The following is a 24,923-nucleotide window of genomic DNA, read 5'->3' as shown; positions in this document are numbered from 1 at the left end:
GTGAATGTAGGTTTGCGGCAGGGGTGTGTGATGTCTCCATGGTTGTTTAATTTGTTTATGGATGGGGTTGTTAGGGAGGTAAATGCAAGAGTTTTGGAAAGAGGGGCAAGTATGAAGTCTGTTGGGGATGAGAGAGCTTGGCAAGTGAGTCAGTTGTTGTTCGCTGATGATACAGCGCTGGTGGCTGATTCATGTGAGAAACTGCAGAAGCTGGTGACTGAGTTTGGTAAAGTGTGTGAAAGAAGAAAGTTAAGAGTAAATGTGAATAAGAGCAAGGTTATTAGGTACAGTAGGGTTGAGGGTCAAGTCAATTGGGAGGTGAGTTTGAATGGAGAAAAACTGGAGGAAGTGAAGTGTTTTAGATATCTGGGAGTGGATCTGGCAGCGGATGGAACCATGAAAGCGGAAGTGGATCATAGGGTGGGGGAGGGGGCGAAAATTCTGGGGGCCTTGAAGAATGTGTGGAAGTCGAGAACATTATCTCGGAAAGCAAAAATGGGTATGTTTGAAGGAATAGTGATTCCAACAATGTTGTATGGTTGCGAGGCGTGGGCTATGGATAGAGTTGTGCGCAGGAGGATGGATGTGCTGGAAATGAGATGTTTGAGGACAATGTGTGGTGTGAGGTGGTTTGATCGAGTGAGTAACGTAAGGGTAAGAGAGATGTGTGGAAATAAAAAAAGCGTGGTTGAGAGAGCAGAAGAGGGTGTTTTGAAGTGTTTTGGGCACATGGAGAGAATGAGTGAGGAAAGATTGACCAAGAGGATATATGTGTCGGAGGTGGAGGGAACGAGGAGAAGAGGGAGACCAAATTGGAGGTGGAAAGATGGAGTGAAAAAGATTTTGTGTGATCGGGGCCTGAACATGCAGGAGGGTGAAAGGAGGGCAAGGAATAGAGTGAATTGGAGCGATGTGGTATACCGGGGTTGACGTGCTGTCAGTGGATTGAATCAAGGCATGTGAAGCGTCTGGGGTAAACCATGGAAAGCTGTGTAGGTGTGTATATTTACGTGTGTGGACGTATGTATATACATGTGTATGGGGGGGGTTGGGCCATTTCTTTCGTCTGTTTCCTTGCGCTACCTCGCAAACGCAGGAGACAGCGACAAAGTATAATATAATATAATATATATAATATATATAAGTTTGTTGAGTATTCCTGGTAAATTATATGGAAGGGTATTGATTGAGAGGGTGAAGGCATGTACAGAGCATCAGATTGGGGAAGAGCAGTGTGGTTTCAGAAGTGGTAGAGGATGTGTGGATCAGGTGTTTGCTTTGAAGAATGTATGTGAGAAATACTTAGAAAAGCAAATGGATTTGTATGTAGCATTTATGGATCTGGAGAAGGCATATGATAGAGTTGATAGAGATGCTCTGTGGAAGGTATTAAGAATATATGGTGTGGGAGGAAAGTTGTTAGAAGCAGTGAAAGATTTTTATCGAGGATGTAAGGCATGTGTACGTGTAGGAAGAGAGGAAAGTGATTGGTTCTCAGTGAATGTAGGTTTGCGGCAGGGGTGTGTGATGTCTCCATGGTTGTTTAATTTGTTTATGGATGGGGTTGTTAGGGAGGTAAATGCAAGAGTTTTGGAAAGAGGGGCAAGTATGAAGTCTGTTGGGGATGAGAGAGCTTGGCAAGTGAGTCAGTTGTTGTTCGCTGATGATACAGCGCTGGTGGCTGATTCATGTGAGAAACTGCAGAAGCTGGTGACTGAGTTTGGTAAGGTGTGTGGAAGAAGAAAGTTAAGAGTAAATATGAATAAGAGCAAGGTTATTAGGTACAGTAGGGTTGAGGGTCAAGTCAATTGGGAGGTGAGTTTGAATGGAGAAAAACTGGAGGAAGTGAAGTGTTTTAGATATCTGGGAGTGGATCTGGCAGCGGATGGAACCATGGAAGCGGAAGTGGATCATAGGGTGGGGGAGGGGGCGAAAATTCTGGGGGCCTTGAAGAATGTGTGGAAGTCGAGAACATTATCTCGGAAAGCAAAAATGGGTATGTTTGAAGGAATAGTGGTTCCAACAATGTTGTATGGTTGCGAGGCATGGGCTATGGATAGAGTTGTGCGCAGGAGGATGGATGTGCAGGAAATGAGATGTTTGAGGACAATGTGTGGTGTGAGGTGGTTTGATCGAGTGAGTAACGTAAGGGTAAGAGAGATGTGTGGAAATAAAAAGAGCGTGGTTGAGAGAGCAGAAGAGGGTGTTTTGAAGTGGTTTGGGCACATGGAGAGAATGAGTGAGGAAAGATTGACCAAGAGGATATATGTGTCGGAGGTGGAGGGAACGAGGAGAAGAGGGAGACCAAATTGGAGGTGGAAAGATGGAGTGAAAAAGATTTTGTGTGATCGGGGCCTGAACATGCAGGAGGGTGAAAGGAGGGCAAGGAATAGAGTGAATTGGAGCGATGTGGTATACCGGGGTTGACGTGCTGTCAGTGGATTGAATCAAGGCATGTGAAGCGTCTGGGGTAAACCATGGAAAGCTGTGTAGGTATGTATATTTGCGTGTGTGGACGTATGTATATACATGTGTATGGGGGGGTTGGGCCATTTCTTTCGTCTGTTTCCTTGCGCTACCTCGCAAACGCGGGAGACAGCGACAAAGTATAAAAAAAAAAAAAAAAAAATTCTAGAATTATGTTGATTGCAGTTGATGTCTCCAGAGCTGTACACAGATGTCTTGGGAGAAATTCTGACCAGATATCTGATGTTACTTTGGCTGTCATGTTTGCATTGTATGTACAATATGGTACTAAAAAGGTCAACATCAAACAAAATCTGTAAAGCTACATTTAACTTCAATTTTTTTTTTTCATATTTCATGTCAAATGGTAACATACATAAAAGCTTTTTGCTGTATGTTTATGAATAATTTATATGACATAACCAGTGATGCTCAAAGTATGCTAAAATTACACAATGATTAATACATACCACCAACATGGGATTTATATGTTTAATACAGTAACAAACTACCTTACAATAAAAACGTTTCAAACCATATGTATATTTAATACTTTCTAGTACCCTACATTCAGAGCAGCATAACAGTGTTACATTTGTACAATAAAGAACCTTTGTAAGAGTAAATGTGATGGCTTATTATTCATGTCAACCACTGTCACATGTGTAAAACTTCCCTATGACTGAATATATGAAACTTATGAATACATGATGCAACATTATTAAAAAATAGGGTCAAGTTAGCAAAGCTATCCTCTCCAACCTATGGACTGGGGATGCTAGTTCTTCAAGATTACTTTCTCCAAAATGTACATGTATATATTTGATCTACCCCTTGTAAATGGGAATGTAACTAATATCTACATAACCTAAGAGCACTTTTCTGCAAGTCATTCAACTGCCCCAGAGTTACCAAGAAAGTACAGAATTCACATCCACAACAGTGATAATATTGTTCAGTACATGGAATTTAGTAAAAGAATATTGATTTATTGCAGTACTAGATCAATGTAAATAACCTCAATCTCTATATTGTCATGTTATGTTTTATCCAAACAAGACTATCTATCATCATTTAAGTACATAAAATTCATAACTTTATAAAATTAATTTTTTATTTACAATAACTGGACAACTGTTTTTGTGGTGTATGGTTTATGTGGCTGATTCTGCCAGAGATCAACAGCTGTCTTAAACACATACCTGAAAAGTAATGAAGAATTACAGATTATCTTTCCAAGAACAAACTCTACTTGAAGGGCAATAAAAAGTTTCCAACTGGTATCAAATTAATAGACATGCAGCAGCCAGGTTACATATTTTGAAAATATTCAGTGGACCTAGTTTATCAACAATTCTGAAAGGCAAAAGTTACCTAATACAGCTCTACACTTGCAAGTTTCTCCCTGTCCTCCACAGCAACATCCTCAGGTTTGGTGTTGCGTCCACGGAATATATAACCCTCTTCATCAATGGCAAAATTGTAATCAGCAGGGTTTGCTAACGCAGTTTCAATGGCATCCTCCAAGTCTTCTCGCTTGATGAAAGTCTTGACAAGTTCCTATAGGCAGAGGATAAACTGGCTCTTATTTTCCATGCAAAGATTAAGGCTTTACCTATATAATACAGTATCCTATTATCCCTGGGGTAGGGGAGAAAGAATTCTACCTCTGTATTCCCTACATGTTGTAAAAGGCGCCCAAAGGGGTGCAAGCAGGAATCTGGAGACCCTACCATTCTTATATCTCAACTTCTGAAAGAAAGAAGAGAAGAAAGAGCCAAGCAGAGAATGCTTATCCTCCTCAACAGTCAAATGTGTGTGCATGTAACCAAGATGAGAAGAGAGGAGAAATAGGAAGTGTTTGAGGACAGTAACCTGGATGTTTTGGTCTGAGTGAAACAAAGCTTAGAGGTAAAGGGAAGAATGGTTTGGAAATGTCTCAAGGGTAAAGTCAGGGGTTGGTGTAAGGAAATGAATTCTAGACGGATATGAGTAAAAAAAAGAATGTAGATGGTGAGATGTGTGATTATTTGTGTTCATGCACCTGCCCATGAATCTTTTTGGGAAAAAGAGGAGTGAATCTATCAGCAGTGTTGATGCAAGAGACCAGGTAACAGTGATGGGCGATTTGAATGTGAAGGAGAGTAATGTGGCAGTTGAAGGTATAATTAAGGGGCATAGGGTATGAAGCATTATGAACTAAATTGGTGAACAGCTTGTAGAATTGTGCTGAAAAAGGACGAACAATTGGGATTACCTGAATTCGAAAGAGGGACATACACAAATGTACACATGAGCAGGAAAGATGAACAGGGGGGTATTACTGGATTACATATTGGTATGCATGTAAAAGAGAGACTTCTGGATGTAAATGTGCTTAGAAGGGCAGCTGGTGGGATGCTGATAACTATCTTGTGGAGGTAAAGGTGAAGTAAGTGAGCTTGAAAAAGAGACTTCTGTGAAGAAAGAACAAGAGACTTTGAGTGTAAAATGGCAAAAGGTGAGAGTAAATGAAGCAAGGGTAGTAGATGAGGAATGGGAGGTATTTCGAGAAGCAGTGCTGTCGTGTGAGAGATGCATGTGACATGCAAAACCTGGGAGGTGGGGCAGATTAGAAAGGGTAGGGAATGGTGGGATGAAGACAAAGATGCTAATGAAAAAGAAAGGAGGGTGTTTGGGCTGTATTTATAGGGAGGGAGTGCAAATGATTGGGGGATGTATTGAAAGAAAAAAGAAGCAGAAAGTGAAGAGGAAGGAGCAAGGTTTGAAGAGGGCAAATGAGAGTTGGGGAGAGCAAGTATCAGTAAACTTTAAGGAGAATAAGAAAATGTTTTGAAACAAGGTTAATGATATGTGAAAAACCTATCAACCTATATCTCTTGTGCCCATTGGCTCTGGAATCACCTATTAAGGGGGTGGCCACAGCAAAAAGTCTCCTCTTATCCCTGGCCTTACATGTCTCCCTTGCATACACTATTCCAAGCATTCTTCCACTCTATTTCCTCAAGTTACAGGTGATCTTCCTCTCACACCTAATGCTATAATTGTACTACCATACTCTCCATCTTGTATTCTTTCTAAATGCCAAAACCATCTCAATGTATTACATTTCACCAACTCTACCATTCCAAAAGTCATTTCCTTTGCATTCCCTGCCCCATATCTCTCATACACCCCATCATTTCTTTCTTTGTTCCATCTAGTCATACTACAAGTCCCTCTAAAGTAGCTCACTTTCAAAGCTTGGATTCTTGACCTCAGTGACTCATTTAACATCCATGTTTCGGCTGTATAGGTCAGAGTTGGGAGCTCTTGCTGTCCCCTCCTTCTATCTTCACTTCCATACTTACAAGTCTACCCTTCATGAATCTATAAAGGGACACTGTACTGCTCTCTCCCTTATCTCTACCTTTCAACTCATGAAACATATAAAATAATGCTCCTCAACAGTAAAATTCTATCACCTCTTTCAGTCTTTCTTCCCTCCATTTCCAAAACACAGTTTGGAACGCTTTCATCTTTCACTCAATATGGTTTAAAAAAAAATCAAAACTCTTACTCCAATTGCTTTCAAACATCATTACTTTACTGGCCTGCACTTACTTTAAATCACCTATGCTTACACACATCATACAATAAACCTACAACCTCCTGCAACTCTGCTTCACTCTCAGTAAACACCACGGTATTATCCGCAAATATGCTTACTACTAGCTACCATACCATCTCTGTAGTCCCTTTCCCTAGTTTTGCTTCGATCTCTCTATCACTCCATCCATACATATATATATAATATCCCTGGGGATAGGGGAGAAAGAATACTTCCAACATATTCCCTGCATGTTGTAGAAGGCGACTAAAAGGGAAGGGAGCGGGGGGCTGGAAATCCTCCCCTCTCGTTTTTTCTTTTAATTTTCCAAAAGAAGGAACAGAGAAGGGGGCCAGATGAGGATATTCCCTCAAAGCCCCAGTCCTCTGTTCTTAACGTTACCTCACTATCGCGGGAAATGGCGAATAGTATGAAAAAAATTTTTTTTTTTTTTCGCTTTGTCGCTGTCTCCCGCGTTTGCGAGGTAGCGCAAGGAAACAGACGAAAGAAATGGCCCAACCCACCCCCATACACATGTATATACATACGTCCACACACGCAAATATACATACCTACACAGCTTTCCATGGTTTACCCTAGACGCTTAACATGCCCTGATTCAATCCACTGACAGCACGTCAACCCCTGTATACCACATCGCTCCAATTCACTCTATTCCTTGCCCTCCTTTCACCCTCCTGCATGTTCAGGCCCCGATCACACAAAATCTTTTTCACTCCATCTTTCCACCTCCAATTTGGTCTCCCTCTTCTCCTCGTTCCCTCCACCTCCGACACATATATCCTCTTGGTCAATCTTTCCTCACTCATTCTCTCCATGTGCCCAAACCATTTCAAAACACCCTCTTCTGCTCTCTCAACCACGCTCTTTTTATTTCCACACATCTCTCTTACCCTTACGTTACTTACTCGATCAAACCAACTCACACCACACATTGTCCTCAAACATCTCATTTCCAGCACATCCATCCTCCTGCGCACCACTCTATCCATAGCCCACACCTCGCAACCATACAACATTGTTGGAACCACTATGCCTTCAAACATGCCCATTTTTGCTCTCCGAGATAATGTTCTCGACTTCCACACATTCTTCAAGGCTCCCAGAATTTTCGCCCCCCTCCCCAACCCTATGATCCACTTCCGCTTCCATGGTTCCATCCGCTGCCAGATCCACTCCCAGATATCTAAAACACTTCACTTCCTCCAGTTTTTCTCCATTCAAACTCACCTCCCAGTTGAATTGACCCTCAACCCTACTGTACCTAATAACCTTGCTCTTATTCACATTTACTCTTAACTTTCTTCTTCCACACACTTTACCAAACTCAGTCACCAGCTTCTGCAGTTTCTCACATGAATCAGCCACCAGCGCTGTATCATCAGCGAACAACAACTGACTCACTTCCCAAGCTCTCTCATCCCCAACAGACTTCATACTTGCCCCTCTTTCCAAAACTCTTGCATTCACCTCCCTAACAACCCCATCCATAAACAAATTAAACAACCATGGAGACATCACACACCCTGCCGCAAACCTACATTCACTGAGAACCAATCACTTTCCTCTCTTCCTACACGTACACATGCCTTACATCCTCGATAAAAACTCTTCACTGCTTCTAACAACTTGCCTCCCACACCATATATTCTTAATACCTTCCACAGAGCATCTCTATCAACTCTATCATATGCCTTCTCCAGATCCATAAATGCTACATACAAATCCATTTGCTTTTCTAAGTATTTCTCACATACATTCTTCAAAGCAAACACCTGATCCACACATCCTCTACCACTTCTGAAACCACACTGCTCTTCCCCAATCTGATGCTCTGTACATGCCTTCACCCTCTCAATCAATACCCTCCCATATAATTTACCATATAATTTAATATATAATATATATAATATTTCTTTTTTTTTTCCTGCTTTGTCGCTGTCTCCCGCATTTGCGAGGTAGCGCAAGGAAACAGACGAAAGAAATGGCCCAACCCACCCCCATACACATGTATATACATACGTCCACACACGCAAATATGGTTGCGAGGCGTGGGCTATGGATAGAGTTGTGCACAGGAGGATGGATGTGCTGGAAATGAGATGTTTGAGGACAATGTGTGGTGTGAGGTGGTTTGATCGAGTAAGTAACGTAAGGGTAAGAGAGATGTGTGGAAATAAAAAGAGCGTGGTTGAGAGAGCAGAAGAGGGTGTTTTGAAATGGTTTGGGCACATGGAGAGAATGAGTGAGGAAAGATTGACGAAGAGGATATATGTGTCGGAGGTGGAGGGAACAAGGAGAAGAGGGAGACCAAATTGGAGGTGGAAAGATGGAGTGAAAAAGATTTTGTGTGATCGGGGCCTGAACATGCAGGAGGGTGAAAGGAGGGCAAGGAATAGAGTGAATTGGAGCGATGTGGTATACCGGGGTTGACGTGCTGTCAGTGGATTGAATCAAGGCATGTGAAGCGTCTGGGGTAAACCATGGAAAGCTGAGTAGAAAAAAAATATATATATATATATATATATATTTATTTATTTATTATTTTGCTTTGTCGCTGTCTCCCACGTTAGCGAGGTAGCACAAGGAAACAGACGAAAGAAATGGCTCAACCCATCCACATACACATGTATATACATACACGTCCACACACGCAAATATACATACCTATACATCTCAATGTACACATATATATACACACACAGACATATACATATATACACAGGCACATAATTCATACTGTCTGCCTTTATTTATTCCCATCGCCACCTCGCCACACATGGAATAACAACCCCCTCCCCCCTCATGTGTGTGAGGTAACGCTAGGAAAAGACAACAAAGGCCCCACTCGTTCACACTCAGTCTCTAGCTGTCATGTAATAATGCACCGAAACCACAGCTCCCTTTCCACATCCAGGCCCCACACAACTTTCCATGGTTTACCCCAGACGCTTCACATGCCCTGGTTCAATCCATTGACAGCACGTCGACCCCGGTATACCACATCGTTCCAATTCACTCTATTCCTTGCATGCCTTTCACCCTCATGTATGTTCAGGCCCCGATCACTCAAAATCTTTTTCACTCCATCTTTCCACCTCCAATTTGGTCTCCCACTTCTCCTCATTCCCTCCACCTCTGACACATATATCCTCTTGGTCAATCTTTCCTCACTCATTCTCTCCATGTGACCAAACCATTTCATAACACCCTCTTCTGCACTCTCAACCATACTCTTTTTATTTCCACACATCTCTCTTACCCTTACATCACTTACTCGATCAAACCACCTCACACCACATATTGTCCTCAAACATCTCATTTCCAGCACATACACCCTCCTGCGCACAACTCTATCCATAGCTCATGCCTCGCAACCATACAACATTGTTGGAACCACTATTCCTTCAAACATACCCATTTTTGCTTTCCGAGATAATGTTCTCGACTTCCAAACATTCTTCAAGGCTCCCAAAATTTTCACTCCCACCCCCACCCTATGATTCACTTCCAGTTCCATGGTTCCATCCACTGCCAAATCCACTCCTAGATATCTAAAACACTTTACTTCCTCCAGTTTTTCTCCATTCAAACTTACCTCCCAATTGACTTGACCCTCAACCCTACTGTACCTAAGAACCTTGCTCTTATTCACATTTACTCTTAACTTTCTTCTTTCACACACTTTACCAAACTCAAGTCACCAGCTTCAGCAGTTTCTCACATGAATCAGCCACCAGCGCTGTATCATCAGCGAACAACAACTGACTCACTTCCCAAGCTCTCTCATCCACAACAGACTGCATACTTGCCCCTCTTTCCAAAACTCTTGCATTCACTTCCCTAACAACCCCATCAATAAACAAATTAAACAACCATGGAGACATCACACACCCCTGCCGCAAACCTACATTCACTGAGAACCAATCACTTTCCTCTCTTCCTACACGTACACATGCCTTACTTCCTCGATAAAAACTTTTCACTGCTTCTAACAACTTGCCTCCCACACCATATATTCTTAATACCTTCCACAGAGCATCTCTATCAACTCTATCATATGCCTTCTCCAGATCCATAAATGCTACATACAAATCCATTTGCTTTTCTAAGTATTTCTCACATACATTCTTCAAAGCAAACACCTGATCCACACATCCTCTACCACTTCTGAAACCACACTGCTCTTCCCCAATCTGATGCTCTGTACATACCTTCACCCTCTCAATCAATACCCTCCCATATAATTTCCCAGGGGTACTCAACAAACTTATACCTCTGTGATTTGAGCACTCACTCTTATCCCCTTTGCCTTTATACAATGGCATTATGCAAGCATTCCGCCAATCCTCAGGCACCTCACCATGAATCATACATACATTAAATAACCTTATCAACCAGTCAACAATACAGTCACCCCCTTTTTTAATAAATTCCACTGCAATACCATCCAAACCTGCTGCCTTGCCGGCTCTCATCTTCCGCAAAGCTTTTACTACCTCTCCTCTGTTTACCAAATCATTTTCCCTAACCCTCTCACTTTGCACACCACCTCGACCAAAACACCCTATATCTGCCACTCTATCATCAAACACATTCAACAAACCTTCAAAATACTCACTCCATCTCCTTCTCACATCACCACTACTTGTTATCACTTCCCATTTACCAACTATCTCACCAATTTCATCATATCCCACTTTCACATTTATATCACTCATTATGACCACGTATCTCTCATTCTCAAAACCACTTATACAGTCATTCAACTTTCTCCAGAAACACTTCCACATACATTCTTCTATTCACAGGTGCATATACACATACCTATGCCTATTTCATACTTCTAATTTTCCCTTTCACCCATACTATTCTTGATACATTCCATCCATGCTCCATAACACCCTTCCACACTGGGTGACAGCAGAACTGAACATCCTTCTTTCCCTCTTCCCCGATAATTTTCACTCATTCCCATCCATACCACTCCACCTTCCATGCCCTCCCATAACTTGAATTCATCATGTCCATTTTCACTCCACACACACTGCCCAAGGATATGGGTTTCCCCAATCCCCAGCACATTCAAGCTACAACTTTTATGCTTCTCCACAAGCTCCCTCCTTTTACTCACAACAGTCATCCCATTTACATTCAACACCATCACCCTCAATCACTCGTCTCTTTTACTCCATGGCATAACTGGTAGACTCCAGTGCAGCTTCTTAGCCTTTTGCGTCTCACTCTTGACAGACAGAGGGCAACTCCAGCACAGTGTTTCCAGAGGTGCCTCAGTGAGACTCCAAAACTATCCAACAAACTAAAACATCCCAACATACCTCAGGTGTTTGTTTGTATTTAAAAGGACTGCCCTAATGGGATAGGGCTAGAGTATCCCCTTGAAGTACTGAAATTTGACAACTTTCCCCAATTTTGAGCCTATTCACAATAGCAGTACTTCCTAACCTCATTGGTTATGATACTGTCGCTTCTCAAAACCATTTATACAGTCCTTCAAATTTATATCACCCATTACAACCACCTTTCTCTCCGTCTTAAAATCATTTATGCAATCATTCATATTTCTCCAGAAACACTTCATTTCATCCTTATCTTGCAGTCTTCATATTCACAAGTACATATACACATACCTATGCATACTTCACAATTCATCAATTCTATACTTCAATCTTTTTTACATGTTATTTGATGTAAAACCTAGTTCCTTCAGAAAAATAATTATTCTTTAATCAGGTCTTGAACTATATTTTAACAGCAATACTTCTAAAGTTAATTGCTTTTATGTAGTTCACTATATGACCATAAGTTTGTGCACTTTCTACATTATTTGATTTGATGTAAAACCTAGTTCCTAATAGATGGCAGGCAGCCACTGACCAAGGAGGTAAATTACTGGTACTGCCAGCCTGGGTGTTGGGAGGGTTAGTGACAGGTGCATTGTGAGCCAGTACTTCAGTGATTGTCAAGTAGCAATCCTATGACCCAGGTAGCTGTCTATTCTTTCTGACGTACCCACACATGGACTGCTGGCATTCTATCCTCAAACATACAGTCTCTCCAAATCACATACAACCCTTGACAACATGTAACTCACACATGGCATTCTTTGTAATCAATAGATTTTCCTGCTATGAGCACTATGTGCTAGCCCTGTATTTTGGCAAAATGGTAGGAATAGATAGGAGTAGTAGGTGGGAGCATGAGGCAGACACATTAGGTAGAAGCATTTGGTGGAAGTAGGAGGTAGGAATATTTGGTAGGAGTATTACATGGAAGTAGTATGTTGTAACATTACGTACAGCATTGGGTAGTAGTAGTCGGTAAGAACATTGGCTAGAAGCCACTGGAAACCCTGTGCTAGAGTTGCTCTCTGCCAGTGGCCTTATTGGGATGAACCACTAAAGGCTAAGAAGCAGCACTGGAGTTTCACTAGGTCTGGAGACTCTTTTGCCATAGCCACATATTTACTTCAGAAGCACAAATATTCTTTTAAGTAGTCTTGAAATATATCATTCACTTCTAGTTACATTACTTTTATATACCTCATCAATGTAATTATTAATTATATGTCTTTTTACTTTAAAAACAGTTTCTTTTATTTCATTTGATATAAAACAAAGTTCCTTCAGAACTTGGATCTTTTGGCTCTGAGTGAAACAAAGCTCAAGAGTAAAGGGGAAGAGTGATTTGGGAATGTTTTGGAAATAAAGGCAGGGGTTGGTGAGAGGACAAGAGCAAAGGGAAGGAGTAGCACTACTCCTGAAACAGGAGTGGTGGGAGTATGTGATAGAATGTAAGAAAGTAAACTCTAGATTGATATGGGTAAAACGGAAAGTGAATGGAGAGAGATGGGTGCTTATTGGTGCATATGCACCTGGGCATGAGAAGAAAGATCATGAGAGGCAAGTGTTTTGGGAGCAGCTGAGTGAGTGTGTTACTAGTTTTGATGCACGAGACCGGGTTATAGTGATGAGTGATTTGAATGCAAAGGTGGGTAATGTGGCAGTTGAGGGAAAAATTTGTGTACATGGGGTGTTCAGTGTTGTAAATGGAAATGGTGAAGAGCTTGTAGACTTGTGTGCTGAAAAGGGTTTGGTGATTGGGAATATCTGGTTTAAAAAGAGATATAAATAAGTATACATATGTGAATAGGAGAGATGGCCAGAGACTGTTATTGGATTAAGAGTTAATTGATAGGCACGCGAAAGAGAGACTTTTGGATGTTAATCTGCTGAGAGGTGCAACCGGAGGGATGTCTGATCATTATCTTGTGGAGGCGAAGGTGAAGATTTGTAAAGGTTTCCAGAAAAGAAGAGAGAATGTTGGGGTGAAGAGAGTGGTGAGAGTAAGTGAGCTTGGGAAGGAGACTTATGAGGGGAAGTACCAGGAGAGACTGAGTACAGAATGGAAAAAAGTGAGAGCAAAGGATGTAAGGGGAGTGGGGGAGGAATGGGATGTATTTGGGGAAGCAGTGATGGCTTGTGCAAAAGACACTTGTGGTATGAGAAGCGTGGGAGGCGGGCAGATTAGAAAGGGTAGTGAGTGGTGGGATGAAGAAGTAAGATAATTAGTGAAAGAGAAAAGAGAGGCATTTGGATGAGTTTTGTAGGGAAGTAGTGCAAATGAGTGGGAGATGTATAAAAGAAAGAGGCAGGAGGTCAAGAGAAAGGTGCAAGAGGTTAAAAAGAGGGCAAATGAGAGTTGGGGTGAGAGAGTATCATTAAATTTTCGGGAGAATAAAAAGATGTTTTGGAAGGAGGTAAATAAAGTGCGTAAGACAAGAAAACAAATGGGGACATCAGTGAATGGGGCGGTGATAACAAGTAGAGGTGATGTTAGAAAGAGATGGAGTGAGTATTTTGAAAGTTTGTTGAATGCATCATATGATAGAGTGGCAGATATTGGGTGATTTAGTTGAGGTGGTGTGCGAAGTGAGAGGGTTAGGGAGAATGATTTGGTAAACAGAGAAAAGGTAGTAAAAGCTTTGCAGAAGATGAAAGCTGGGAAGGCAGCGGGTTTGGATGGTATTGCAGTGGAATATATTAAAAAAGGGGATGACTATGTTGTTGACTGGCTGGTACGGATATTTAATGTATGCATGACTCACGGTGAGGTGCCTGAGGATTGGCAGAATGCTTGCATAGTGAATTGTACAAAGGCAAAGGGGATAAAGGTGAGTGCTCAAACTACAGAGGTATAAGTCTGTTGAGTATTCCTGGGAAAATATATGGGAGGGTATTGATAGAGAGGGTGAAGGTATGTACAGAGCATCAGATTGGGGAAGAGCAGTGTGGTGTCAGCAGTGGTAGAGGATGTGTGGACCAGGTGTTTGCTTTGAAAAATGTATGTGAGAAATACTTAGAAAAGCAAATGGATTTGTATGTAGCATTTATGGATCTGGAGAAGGCATATGATAAAGTTGATTGAGATGCTCTGTGGAAGGTATTAAGAATATATGGTGTGGGAGGCAAGTTGTTAGAAGCAGTGAAAAGTTTTTATCGAGGATGTAAGGCATGTGCATGAGTAGGAAGAGAGGAAAGTGACTGGTTCTCAGTGAATGTCATTTTGCAGCAGGGGTGTGTGATGTCTCCATGGATATTTAATTTGTTTATGGATGGTGTTGTTAGGGATGTAAATGCAAGAGTTTTGGAGAGAGGGGCAAGTATGCAGTCTGTTGTGGATGAGAGGGCTTGGGAAGTGAGTCAGTTGTTGTTCGCTGATGATACAGTGTTGGTGGCTGATTCGGGTGAGAAACTGAAGAAGCTGGTGACTGAGTTTGATAAAGTGTGTGAAAGAAGAAAGCTGAGAGTAAATGTGAATAAGAGCAAGGTTATTAGTTACAGTATGGTTGAGGGACAAGTCAATTGGGGGGTAAGTTTGAATGGAGACAAACTGGAGGAAGTGAAGTGTTTTAGATATCTGGGAGTGGATTTGGAAGCTGATGGAACCATGGAAGCAGAAGTGAGTCACAGGGTGGGGGAGGAGGCGAAAGTTCTGGGAGCGTTGAAAAATGTGTGGAAGGCGAGAACATTATCTCGGAAAGCTAAAATGGGTATGTTTGAAGGAATAGTAGTTCCAACAAAGTTATATGGTTGCAAGGCATGGGCTATAGATAGAGTAGTGCAGAGGAGGGTGGATGTTTTGGAAATGAGATGTTTGAGGACAATATGTGGTGTAAGGTGGTTTGATCGAGTAAGTAATGAAACGGCAAGAGAGATGTGTGGTAATAAAAAGTGTGGCTGAGAGAGCAGATGAAGGTGTTTTGAAATGGTTTGGTCATATGGACAGAATGAGTGAGGAAAGATTGACAAAGAGGATATATGTGTCAGATGTGGAGGGAATGAGGAGAAGTGGGAGACCAAACTGGAGGTGGAAAGATGGAATGAAAAAGATTTTGAGCGATCGGGGCCTGAACATGCAGGAGGGTGAAAGGCGTGCAAGGAATAGAGTGAATTGGAACAATGTGGTACACTGGTGTCGACGTGCTGTCAATGGATTGAACCAGGGCATGTGAAGCGTCTGGGGTAAACCATGGAAAGTTTTGTGGGGCCTGGATGTGGAAAGGAAGCTGTGGTTTCAGTGCATTATACATGACAGCTAGAGACTGAGTGAACAAATGAGGCCTTTGTTATCTTTTCCTGGCGCTACCTCGAGCGCATACAGGGGGAGGGGGTTGTCATTTCATGTGTGGCGGGGTGGTGACAGAAATGAGTGAAGGCAGCAAGTATGAATCATGTACATGTGTATGTATGTATATGTCTGTGTATGTATATATATGTATACGTTGAAATGTATAGGTATGTATATGTGCGTGTGCGGACGTGTATGTATATACATGTGTATGTGGGTGGGTTGGGCCATTCTTTCATCTGTTTCCTTGCGCTACCTCACTAACACGGGAGACAGCGACAAAGTATAATAAAATAATAATCCTTCAGAATAGAAAAAAAATATTCTTTTATCTAGTTTTGAAATGTATCTTGTTCACTGCATGTATGAGTAACCTTCCACTTCCTGTTCTGTCTCACTCAATTCACCTCAAGACAAAAAATCCTCTTGGCCATTTTTTTTTTATTCATTGTTTCGATAAAACTTAACCATTTCATCACACCCTAGTTCATTCTGTCAACAGAATGTGCTTACAAGCACATCTCACTCTTACACAGTCATTCCTTACATGATCAACTAATGTTGCACCACACCATTCCCTATTTTTTCATTTCCAATTTGTATGTCCTCTTCCAATCTGTTGCAATTAAGGCCAAGACTCACATTCACAAAATACTGCCAGGACAATTATACCTTCAAACATACCAATATATGCCCTAAAAGAAAATGACCTCTTTCCATACATTCCTTAATGTACCAAGGACTTTTAGTCCCCTCTCTTACCCATATTCACCTCAGACCCCATCGCTTGTAACTGTGGCATATAATTACCATTATTTGTTCACATTTACATATAATGCTCTCCATTCACACACTCATTAAACCTTACTCACTAAGGTTTCTCTTTGGAGAGAGGGATTTCATGTCATCTATAAACAGCAACTGATCCACCTCTTATCCCTCAAAACCTCCAGCTTTCAGGAGATCTGTCCCTCATTCTAAGATCCAAACATTCACCTCCCTCATCATCCTATCTATAAATAGATTAACATACCATAGTGACACCACCCATCCTTATCACAAACCCACATTCATTGGGAACCACTCACCCTCCTATCTTCCTACTTACACTTATGAGTAACTTTTGCCACTTTTGGAATTTCCAGTCATGGACAAAAGTCCATGAAAGATGAAAAGGGTTAAAGAGAAGAAATAAGGAAAGAAGAAGAAAAAAATTCTTAATTAGAAAAGGGTTAAAGAGAGGGAGAAACAGGGATAGAGGAGGAAAAATTCTTCAGAATTTTGGAAGTGAAAAACCTGCCTTACAATAAGGTTATGATATCTAGGGCATTTCAAAGTAAGGAAGTATTATAATGTACAAGATGCAATATACAATACATCAGTACCTCTGCAAGAAAAGGTTTAATAGCTCAAAGTTTCAGAAGGTAAAACAAACAAGTGAATGTTCTATAATAGACGTTTACATTTTGAAAGGAAAAATTGTGCATGGAATGCATTATAAATATAAAAAAAAATTCACTAAGCATTCAAAGACTCCACTCACATACAGGTAAGCTATATCTCTTCTTCCTTTTGTTCACATGTGTTGACTATTTCACATATGAGTGAATTAGCATCAGGAACATAAAAATGAGCCTTAGAAGAAATATTTCTTGCTTGCTTTCTTCCTCTGGTCCAATTCTTTTTTTTTTTGAAAGTATAAAGGAGGAAAGGATTTCCAGCCGTTCCCCTGCCTCTCCTATTAGCCCTCTATGACATGCAGGAAACAAACAGACAGAGTTCTTTCTCTCTTACCCCAAAGGATTAAATGCTAAGTTTATGACCTACATAGAAAATTAAAAAACAGTATGATTTCATGAATTATGAACAATGCCAAACAAATACACAAATAAGTCCTTTAAAACATGATTTTACCTGTGTCTCAGCAATGAGGCGAATTGCTTCATCCTGGGCTTGCAAAGTGATCTTGGCTTGTTTTTCTTTGGTAGCCTCCACACGAGCTAAGTCAGCCTCAAACTCCTTGCGGATCCTAAGAAAGAATGTATACGCCAAAGTTATATCCAAATTTCTTCAAAAAAAATTTAGCACAAGCCAATCCTACATAGTGATTCACGAACAAATCATGCAAGAGAATTACCGACATGTAGCCTTGTTTTCATCACTGCCATATGTATATATATATATATATATATATATATATATATATATATATATATATATATATATATATATATATATATGGGAGGATGGAGTGAAAAAGATTTTGAGCGATCGAGGGCCTGAATGTACAGAAGGGTGAAAGACATGCAAGGAATAGAGTGAATTTGAATGATGTGGTATGGGTCAACGTGCTGTCAATGGATGTATATATATTATTTTTTTATTATACTTTGTCGCTGTCTCCCGCGTTTGCGAGGTAGCGCAAGGAAACAGACGAAAGAAATGGCCCAACCCCCCCCCCATACACATGTATATACATACGTCCACACACGCAAATATACATACCTACACAGCTTTCCATGGTTTACCCCAGACGCTTCACATGCCTTGATTCAATCCACTGACAGCACGTCAACCCCGGTATACCACATCGCTCCAATTCACTCTATTCCTTGCCCTCCTTTCACCCTCCTGCATGTTCAGGCCCCGATCACACAAAATCTTTTTCACTCCATCTTTCCACCTCCAATTTGGTCTCCCTCTTCTCCTTGTTCCCTCCACCTCCGACACATATATCCTCTTGGTCAATCTTTCCTCACTCATCCTCTCCATGTGCCCAAACCACTTCAAAACACCCTCTTCTGCTCTCTCAACCACGCTCTTTTTATTTCCACACATCTCTCTTACCCTTACGTTACTCACTCGATCAAACCACCTCACACCACACATTGTTCTCAAACATCTCATTTCCAGCACATCCATCCTCCTGCGCACAACTCTATCCATAGCCCACGCCTCGCAACCATACAACATTGTTGGAACCACTATTCCTTCAAACATACCCATTTTTGCTTTCCGAGATAATGTTCTCGACTTCCACACATTCTTCAAGGCCCCCAGAATTTTCGCCCCCTCCCCCACCCTATGATCCACTTCCGCTTCCATGGTTCCATCCGCTGCCAGATCCACTCCCAGATATCTAAAACACTTCACTTCCTCCAGTTTTTCTCCATTCAAACTCACCTCCCAATTGACTTGACCCTCAACCCTACTGTACCTAATAACCTTGCTCTTATTCACATTTACTCTTAACTTTCTTCTTCCACACACTTTACCAAACTCAGTCACCAGTTTCTGCAGTTTCTCACATGAATCAGCCACCAGCGCTGTATCATCAGCGAACAACAACTGACTCACTTCCCAAGCTCTCTCATCCACAACAGACTTCATACTTGCCCCTCTTTCCAAAACTCTTGCATTTACCTCCCTAACAACCCCATCCATAAACAAATTAAACAACCATGGAGACATCACACACCCCTGCCGCAAACCTACATTCACTGAGAACCAATCACTTTCCTCTCTTCCTACACGTACACATGCCTTACATCCTCGATAAAATTTTTCACTGCTTCTAACAACTTTCCTCCCACACCATATATTCTTAATACCTTCCACAGAGCATCTCTATCAACTCTATCATATGCCTTCTCCAGATCCATAAATGCTACATACAAATCCATTTGCTTTTCTAAGTACTTCTCACCTACATTCTTCAAAGCAAACACCTGATCCACACATCCTCTACCACTTCTGAAACCACACTGCTCTTCCCCAATCTGATGCTCTGTACATGCCTTCACCCTCTCAATCAATACCCTGCCATATAATTTGCCAGGAATACTCAACAAACTTATACCTCTGTAATTTGAGCACTCACTCTTATCCCCTTTCCCTTTGTACAATGGCACTATGCACGCATTCCACCAATCCTCAGGCGGAATTTACTTTCTTACATTCTATCACACACTCCCACAACTCCTGTTTCAGGAGAACTGCTACTCCTTCCCTTGCTCTTGTCCTCTCACTAACCCCTGACTTTACTCGCAAGACATTCCCAAACCACTCTTCGCCTTTACCCTTGAGCTTTGTTTCACTCAGAGCCAAAACATCCAGTTTCCTTTCCTCAAACATACTACCTATCTCTCCTTTTTTCACATCTTGGTTACATCCACACACATTTAGACACCCCAATCTGAGTCTACGAGGAGTATGAGCACTCCCCGCGTGACTCCTTCTGTTTCCCAGTTTTTTAGAAAGTTAAAAATTACAAGGAGGGGAGGATTTCTGGCCCCCTGCTCCCGTCCCCTCTAGTCGCTAGGGTGTTTTGAAGTGGTTTGGGCACATGGAGAGAATGAGCGAGGAAAGATTGACCAAGAAGATATATGTGTCGGAGGTGGAGGGAACAAGGAGAAGAGGGAGACCAAATTGGAGGTGGAAAGATGGAGTGAAAAAGATTTTGTGTGATCGGGGCCTGAACATGCAGGAGGGTGAAAGGAGGGCAAGGAATAGAGTGAATTGGAGCGATGTGGTATACCGGGGTTGACGTGCTGTCAGTGGATTGAATCAAGGCATGTGAAGCGGCTGGGGTAAACCATGGAAAGCTGTGTAGGTGTGTATATTTGCGTGTGTGGACGTATGTATATACATGTGTATGGGGGTGGGTTGGGCCATTTCTTTCGTCTGTTTCCTTGCGCTACCTCGCAAACGCGGGAGACAGCGACAAAGTATAATAAAAAAATAAAAAAATAATATATATATATATATATATATATATATATATATATATATTTTTCATACTATTCGCCATTTCCCGCGTTAGCAAGGTAGCGTTAAGAACAGAGGACTGGGCCTTGGAGGGAATATCCTCACCTGGCCCCCTTCTCTGTTCCTTCTTTTGGAAAATTAAAATAAAAGAGAGGGGAGGATTTCCAGCCCCCTGCTCCCTTCCCTTTTAGTCGCCTTCTACGACACATAGGGAATACGTGGGAAGTATTCTTCCTCCCCTATCCCCAAGGATAATATATATATATATATATATATATATATATATATATATATTTTTTTTTTCTTATTATACTTTGTCGCTGTCTCCCGCGTTTGCGAGGTAGCGCAAGGAAACAGACGAAAGAAATGGCCCAACCCCCCCCCATACACATGTATATACATACGCCCACACACGCAAATATACATACCTACACAGCTTCCATGGTTTACCCCAGACGCTTCACATGCCTTGATTCAATCCACTGACAGCACGTCAACCCCCGTATACCACATCGCTCCAATTCACTCTATTCCTTGCCCTCCTTTCACCCTCCTGCATGTTCAGGCCCCGATCACACAAAATCTTTTTCACTCCATCTTTCCACCTCCAATTTGGTCTCCCTCTTCTCCTTGTTCCCTCCACCTCTGACACATATATCCTCTTGGTCAATCTTTCCTCACTCATCCTCTCCATGTGACCAAACCACTTCAAAACACCCTCTTCTGCTCTCTCAACCACGCTCTTTTTATTTCCACACATCTCTCTTACCCTTACGTTACTCACTCGATCACACCACCTCACACCACACATTGTCCTCAAACATCTCATTTCCAGCACATCCATCCTCCTGCGCACAACTCTATCCATAGCCCAAGCCTCACAACCATACAACATTGTTGGAACCACTATTCCTTCAAACATACCCATTTTTGCTTTCCGAGATAATGTTCTCGACTTCCACACATTCTTCAAGGCCCCCAGGATTTTCGCCCCCTCCCCCACCCTATGATCCACTTCCACTTCCATGGTTCCATCCGCTGCCAGATCCACTCCCATATATCTAAAACACTTCACTTCCTCCAGTTTTTCTCCATTCAAACTCACCTCCCAATTGACTTGACCCTCAACCCTACTGTACCTAATAACCTTGCTCTTATTCACATTTACTCTTAACTTTCTTCTTCCACACACTTTTCCAAACTCAGTCACCAGCTTCTCCCAATTGACTTGACCCTCAACCCTACTGTACCTAATAACCCTTGCTCTTATTCACATTTACTCTTAACTTTCTTCTTCCACACACTTTTCCAAACTCAGCTTCTGCAGTTTCTCACATGAATCAGCCACCAGCGCTGTATCATCAGCGAACAACAAGTGACTCACTTCCCAAGCTCTCTCATCCCCAACAGACTTCATACTTGCCCCTCTTTCCAAAACTCTTGCATTCACCTCCCTAACAACCCCATCCATAAACAAATTAAACAACCATGGAGACATCACACACCCCTGCCGCAAACCTACATTCACTGAGAACCAATCACTTTCCTCTCTTCCTACACGTACACATGCCTTACATCCTCGATAAAAACTTTTCACTGCTTCTAACAACTTTCCTCCCACACCATATATTCTTAATACCTTCCACAGAGCATCTCTATCAACTCTATCATATGCCTTCTCCAGATCCATAAATGCTACATACAAATCCATTTGCTTTTCTAAGTATTTCTCACATACATTCTTCAAAGCAAACACCTGATCCACACATCCTCTACCACTTCTGAAACCACACTGCTCTTCCCCAATCTGATGCTCTGTACATGCCTTCACCCTCTCAATCAATACCCTCCCATATAATTTACCAGGAATACTCAACAAACTTATACCTCTGTAATTTGAGCACTCACTCTTATCCCTTATCACTTTTTTTTTTTTTTTTTTATACTTTGTCGCTGTCTCCCGCATTTGCGAGGTAGAGCAAGGAAACAGACGAAAGAAATGGCCCAACCCCCCCCATACACATGTATATACATACGTCCACACACGCAAATATACATACCTACACAGCTTTACATGGTTTACCCCAGACGCTTCACATGCCTTGATTCAATCCACTGACAGCACGTCAACCCCGGTATACCACATCGCTCCAATTCACTCTATTCCTTGCCCTCCTTTCACCCTCCTGCATGTTCAGGCCCCGATCACACAAAATCTTTTTCACTCCATCTTTCCACCTCCAATTTGGTCTCCCTCTTCTCCTCGTTCCCTCCACCTCCGACACATATATCCTCTTGGTCAATCTTTCCTCACTCATTCTCTCCATGTGCCCAAACCACTTCAAAACACCCTCTTCTGCTCTCTCAACCACGCTCTTTTTATTTCCACACATATCTCTTACCCTTACGTTACTCACTCGATCAAACCACCTCACACCACACATTGTCCTCAAACATCTCATTTCCAGCACATCCATCCTCCTGCGCACAACTCTATCCATAGCCCACGCCTCGCAACCATACAACATTGTTGGAACCACTATTCCTTCAAACATACCCATTTTTGCTTTCCGAGATAATGTTCTCGACTTCCACACATTCTTCAAGGCTCCCAGAATTTTCGCCCCCTCCCCCACCCTATGATCCACTTCCGCTTCCATGGTTCCATCCGCTGCCAGATCCACTCCCAGATATCTAAAACACTTCACTTCCTCCAGTTTTTCTCCATTCAAACTCACCTCCCAATTGACTTGACCCTCAACCCTACTGTACCTAATAACCTTGCTCTTATTCACATTTACTCTTAACTTTCTTCTTCCACACACTTTACCAAACTCAGTCACCAGCTTCTGCAGTTTCTCACATGAATCAGCCACCAGCGCTGTATCATCAGCGAACAACAACTGACTCACTTCCCAAGCTCTCTCATCCCCAACAGACTTCATACTTGCCCCTCTTTCCAAAACTCTTGCATTTACCTCCCTAACAACCCCATCCATAAACAAATTAAACAACCATGGAGACATCACACACCCCTGCCGCAAACCTACATTCACTGAGAACCAATCACTTTCCTCTCTTCCTACACGTACACATGCCTTACATCCTCGATAAAAACTTTTCACTGCTTCTAACAACTTTCCTCCCACACCATATATTCTTAATACCTTCCACAGAGCATCTCTATCAACTCTATCATATGCCTTCTCCAGATCCATAAATGCTACATACAAATCCATTTGCTTTTCTAAGTATTTCTCACATACATTCTTCAAAGCAAACACCTGATCCACACATCCTCTACCACTTCTGAAACCACACTGCTCTTCCCCAATCTGATGCTCTGTACATGCCTTCACCCTCTCAATCAATACCCTCCCATATAATTTACCAGGAATACTCAACAAACTTATACCTCTGTAATTTGAGCACTCACTCTTATCCCCTTTGCCTTTGTACAATGGCACTATGCACGCATTCCGCCAATCCTCAGGCACCTCACCATGAGTCATACATACATTAAATAACCTTACCAACCAGTCAACAATACAGTCACCCCCTTTTTTAATAAATTCCACTGCAATACCATCCAAACCTGCTGCCTTGCCGGCTTTCATCTTCCGCAAAGCTTTCACTACCTCTTCTCTGTTTACCAAATCATTTTCCCTAACCCTCTCACTTTGCACACCACCTCGACCAAAACACCCTATATCTGCCACTCTATCATCAAACACATTCAACAAACCTTCAAAATACTCACTCCATCTCCTTCTCACATCACCACTACTTGTTATCACCTCCCCATTTGCGCCCTTCACTGAAGTTCCCATTTGCTCCCTTGTCTTACGCACTTTATTTACCTCCTTCCAGAACATCTTTTTATTCTCCCTAAAATTTAATGATACTCTCTCACCCCAACTCTCATTTGCCCTTTTTTTCACCTCTTGCACCTTTCTCTTGACCTCCTGTCTCTTTCTTTTATACATCTCCCACTCAATTGCATTTTTTCCCTGCAAAAATCGTCCAAATGCCTCTCTCTTCTCTTTCACTGATACTCTTACTTCTTCATCCCACCACTCACTACCCTTTCTAATCAACCCACCTCCCACTCTTCTCATGCCACAAGCATCTTTTGCGCAATCCATCACTGATTCCCTAAATACATCCCATTCCTCCCCCACTCCCCTTACTTCCATTGTTCTCACCTTTTTCCATTCTGTACTCAGTCTCTCCTGGTACTTCCTCACACAGGTCTCCTTCCCAAGCTCACTTACTCTCACCACCCTCTTCACCCCAACATTCACTCTTCTTTTCTGAAAACCCATACAAATCTTCACCTTAGCCTTCACAAGATAATGATCAGACATCCCTCCAGTTGCACCTCTCAGCACATTAACATCCAAAAGTCTCTCTTTCGCTAGAGGCTGAG

The 24,923-nt window shown here is 42.0% G+C and overlaps 1 protein-coding gene across 4 annotated transcripts in view; it reads right to left on the bottom strand.

The window, feature by feature from the left end:
• Positions 1 to 2,944: 2,944 nt before the first annotated feature.
• The window catches only part of mRpS26 (mitochondrial ribosomal protein S26), an 87,928-nt gene continuing 65,949 nt past the window's right edge, over positions 2,945 to 24,923 (bottom strand). For all 4 annotated transcript variants that reach the window (XM_071662756.1, XM_071662757.1, XM_071662753.1 and 1 more), the window contains 3 exons: positions 17,642 to 17,756; positions 3,841 to 4,026; positions 2,945 to 3,668 (listed from right to left, as the gene is read on the bottom strand). In XM_071662756.1, coding sequence (XP_071518857.1) covers positions 3,841 to 4,026; positions 17,642 to 17,756 — 301 coding nt within the window. In that variant the 3' untranslated portion in view covers positions 2,945 to 3,668. The remainder of the gene's footprint in view (positions 3,669 to 3,840; positions 4,027 to 17,641; positions 17,757 to 24,923) is intronic.

The sequence above is a fragment of the Panulirus ornatus genome, chromosome 6 (genome assembly GCF_036320965.1).
Source record: "Panulirus ornatus isolate Po-2019 chromosome 6, ASM3632096v1, whole genome shotgun sequence".
Taxonomy (NCBI): Eukaryota; Metazoa; Arthropoda; class Malacostraca; order Decapoda; family Palinuridae; genus Panulirus; species Panulirus ornatus.
Note: the sequence above shows the minus strand (reverse complement) of the source record. Positions and strands in the feature narration are given on the sequence as shown.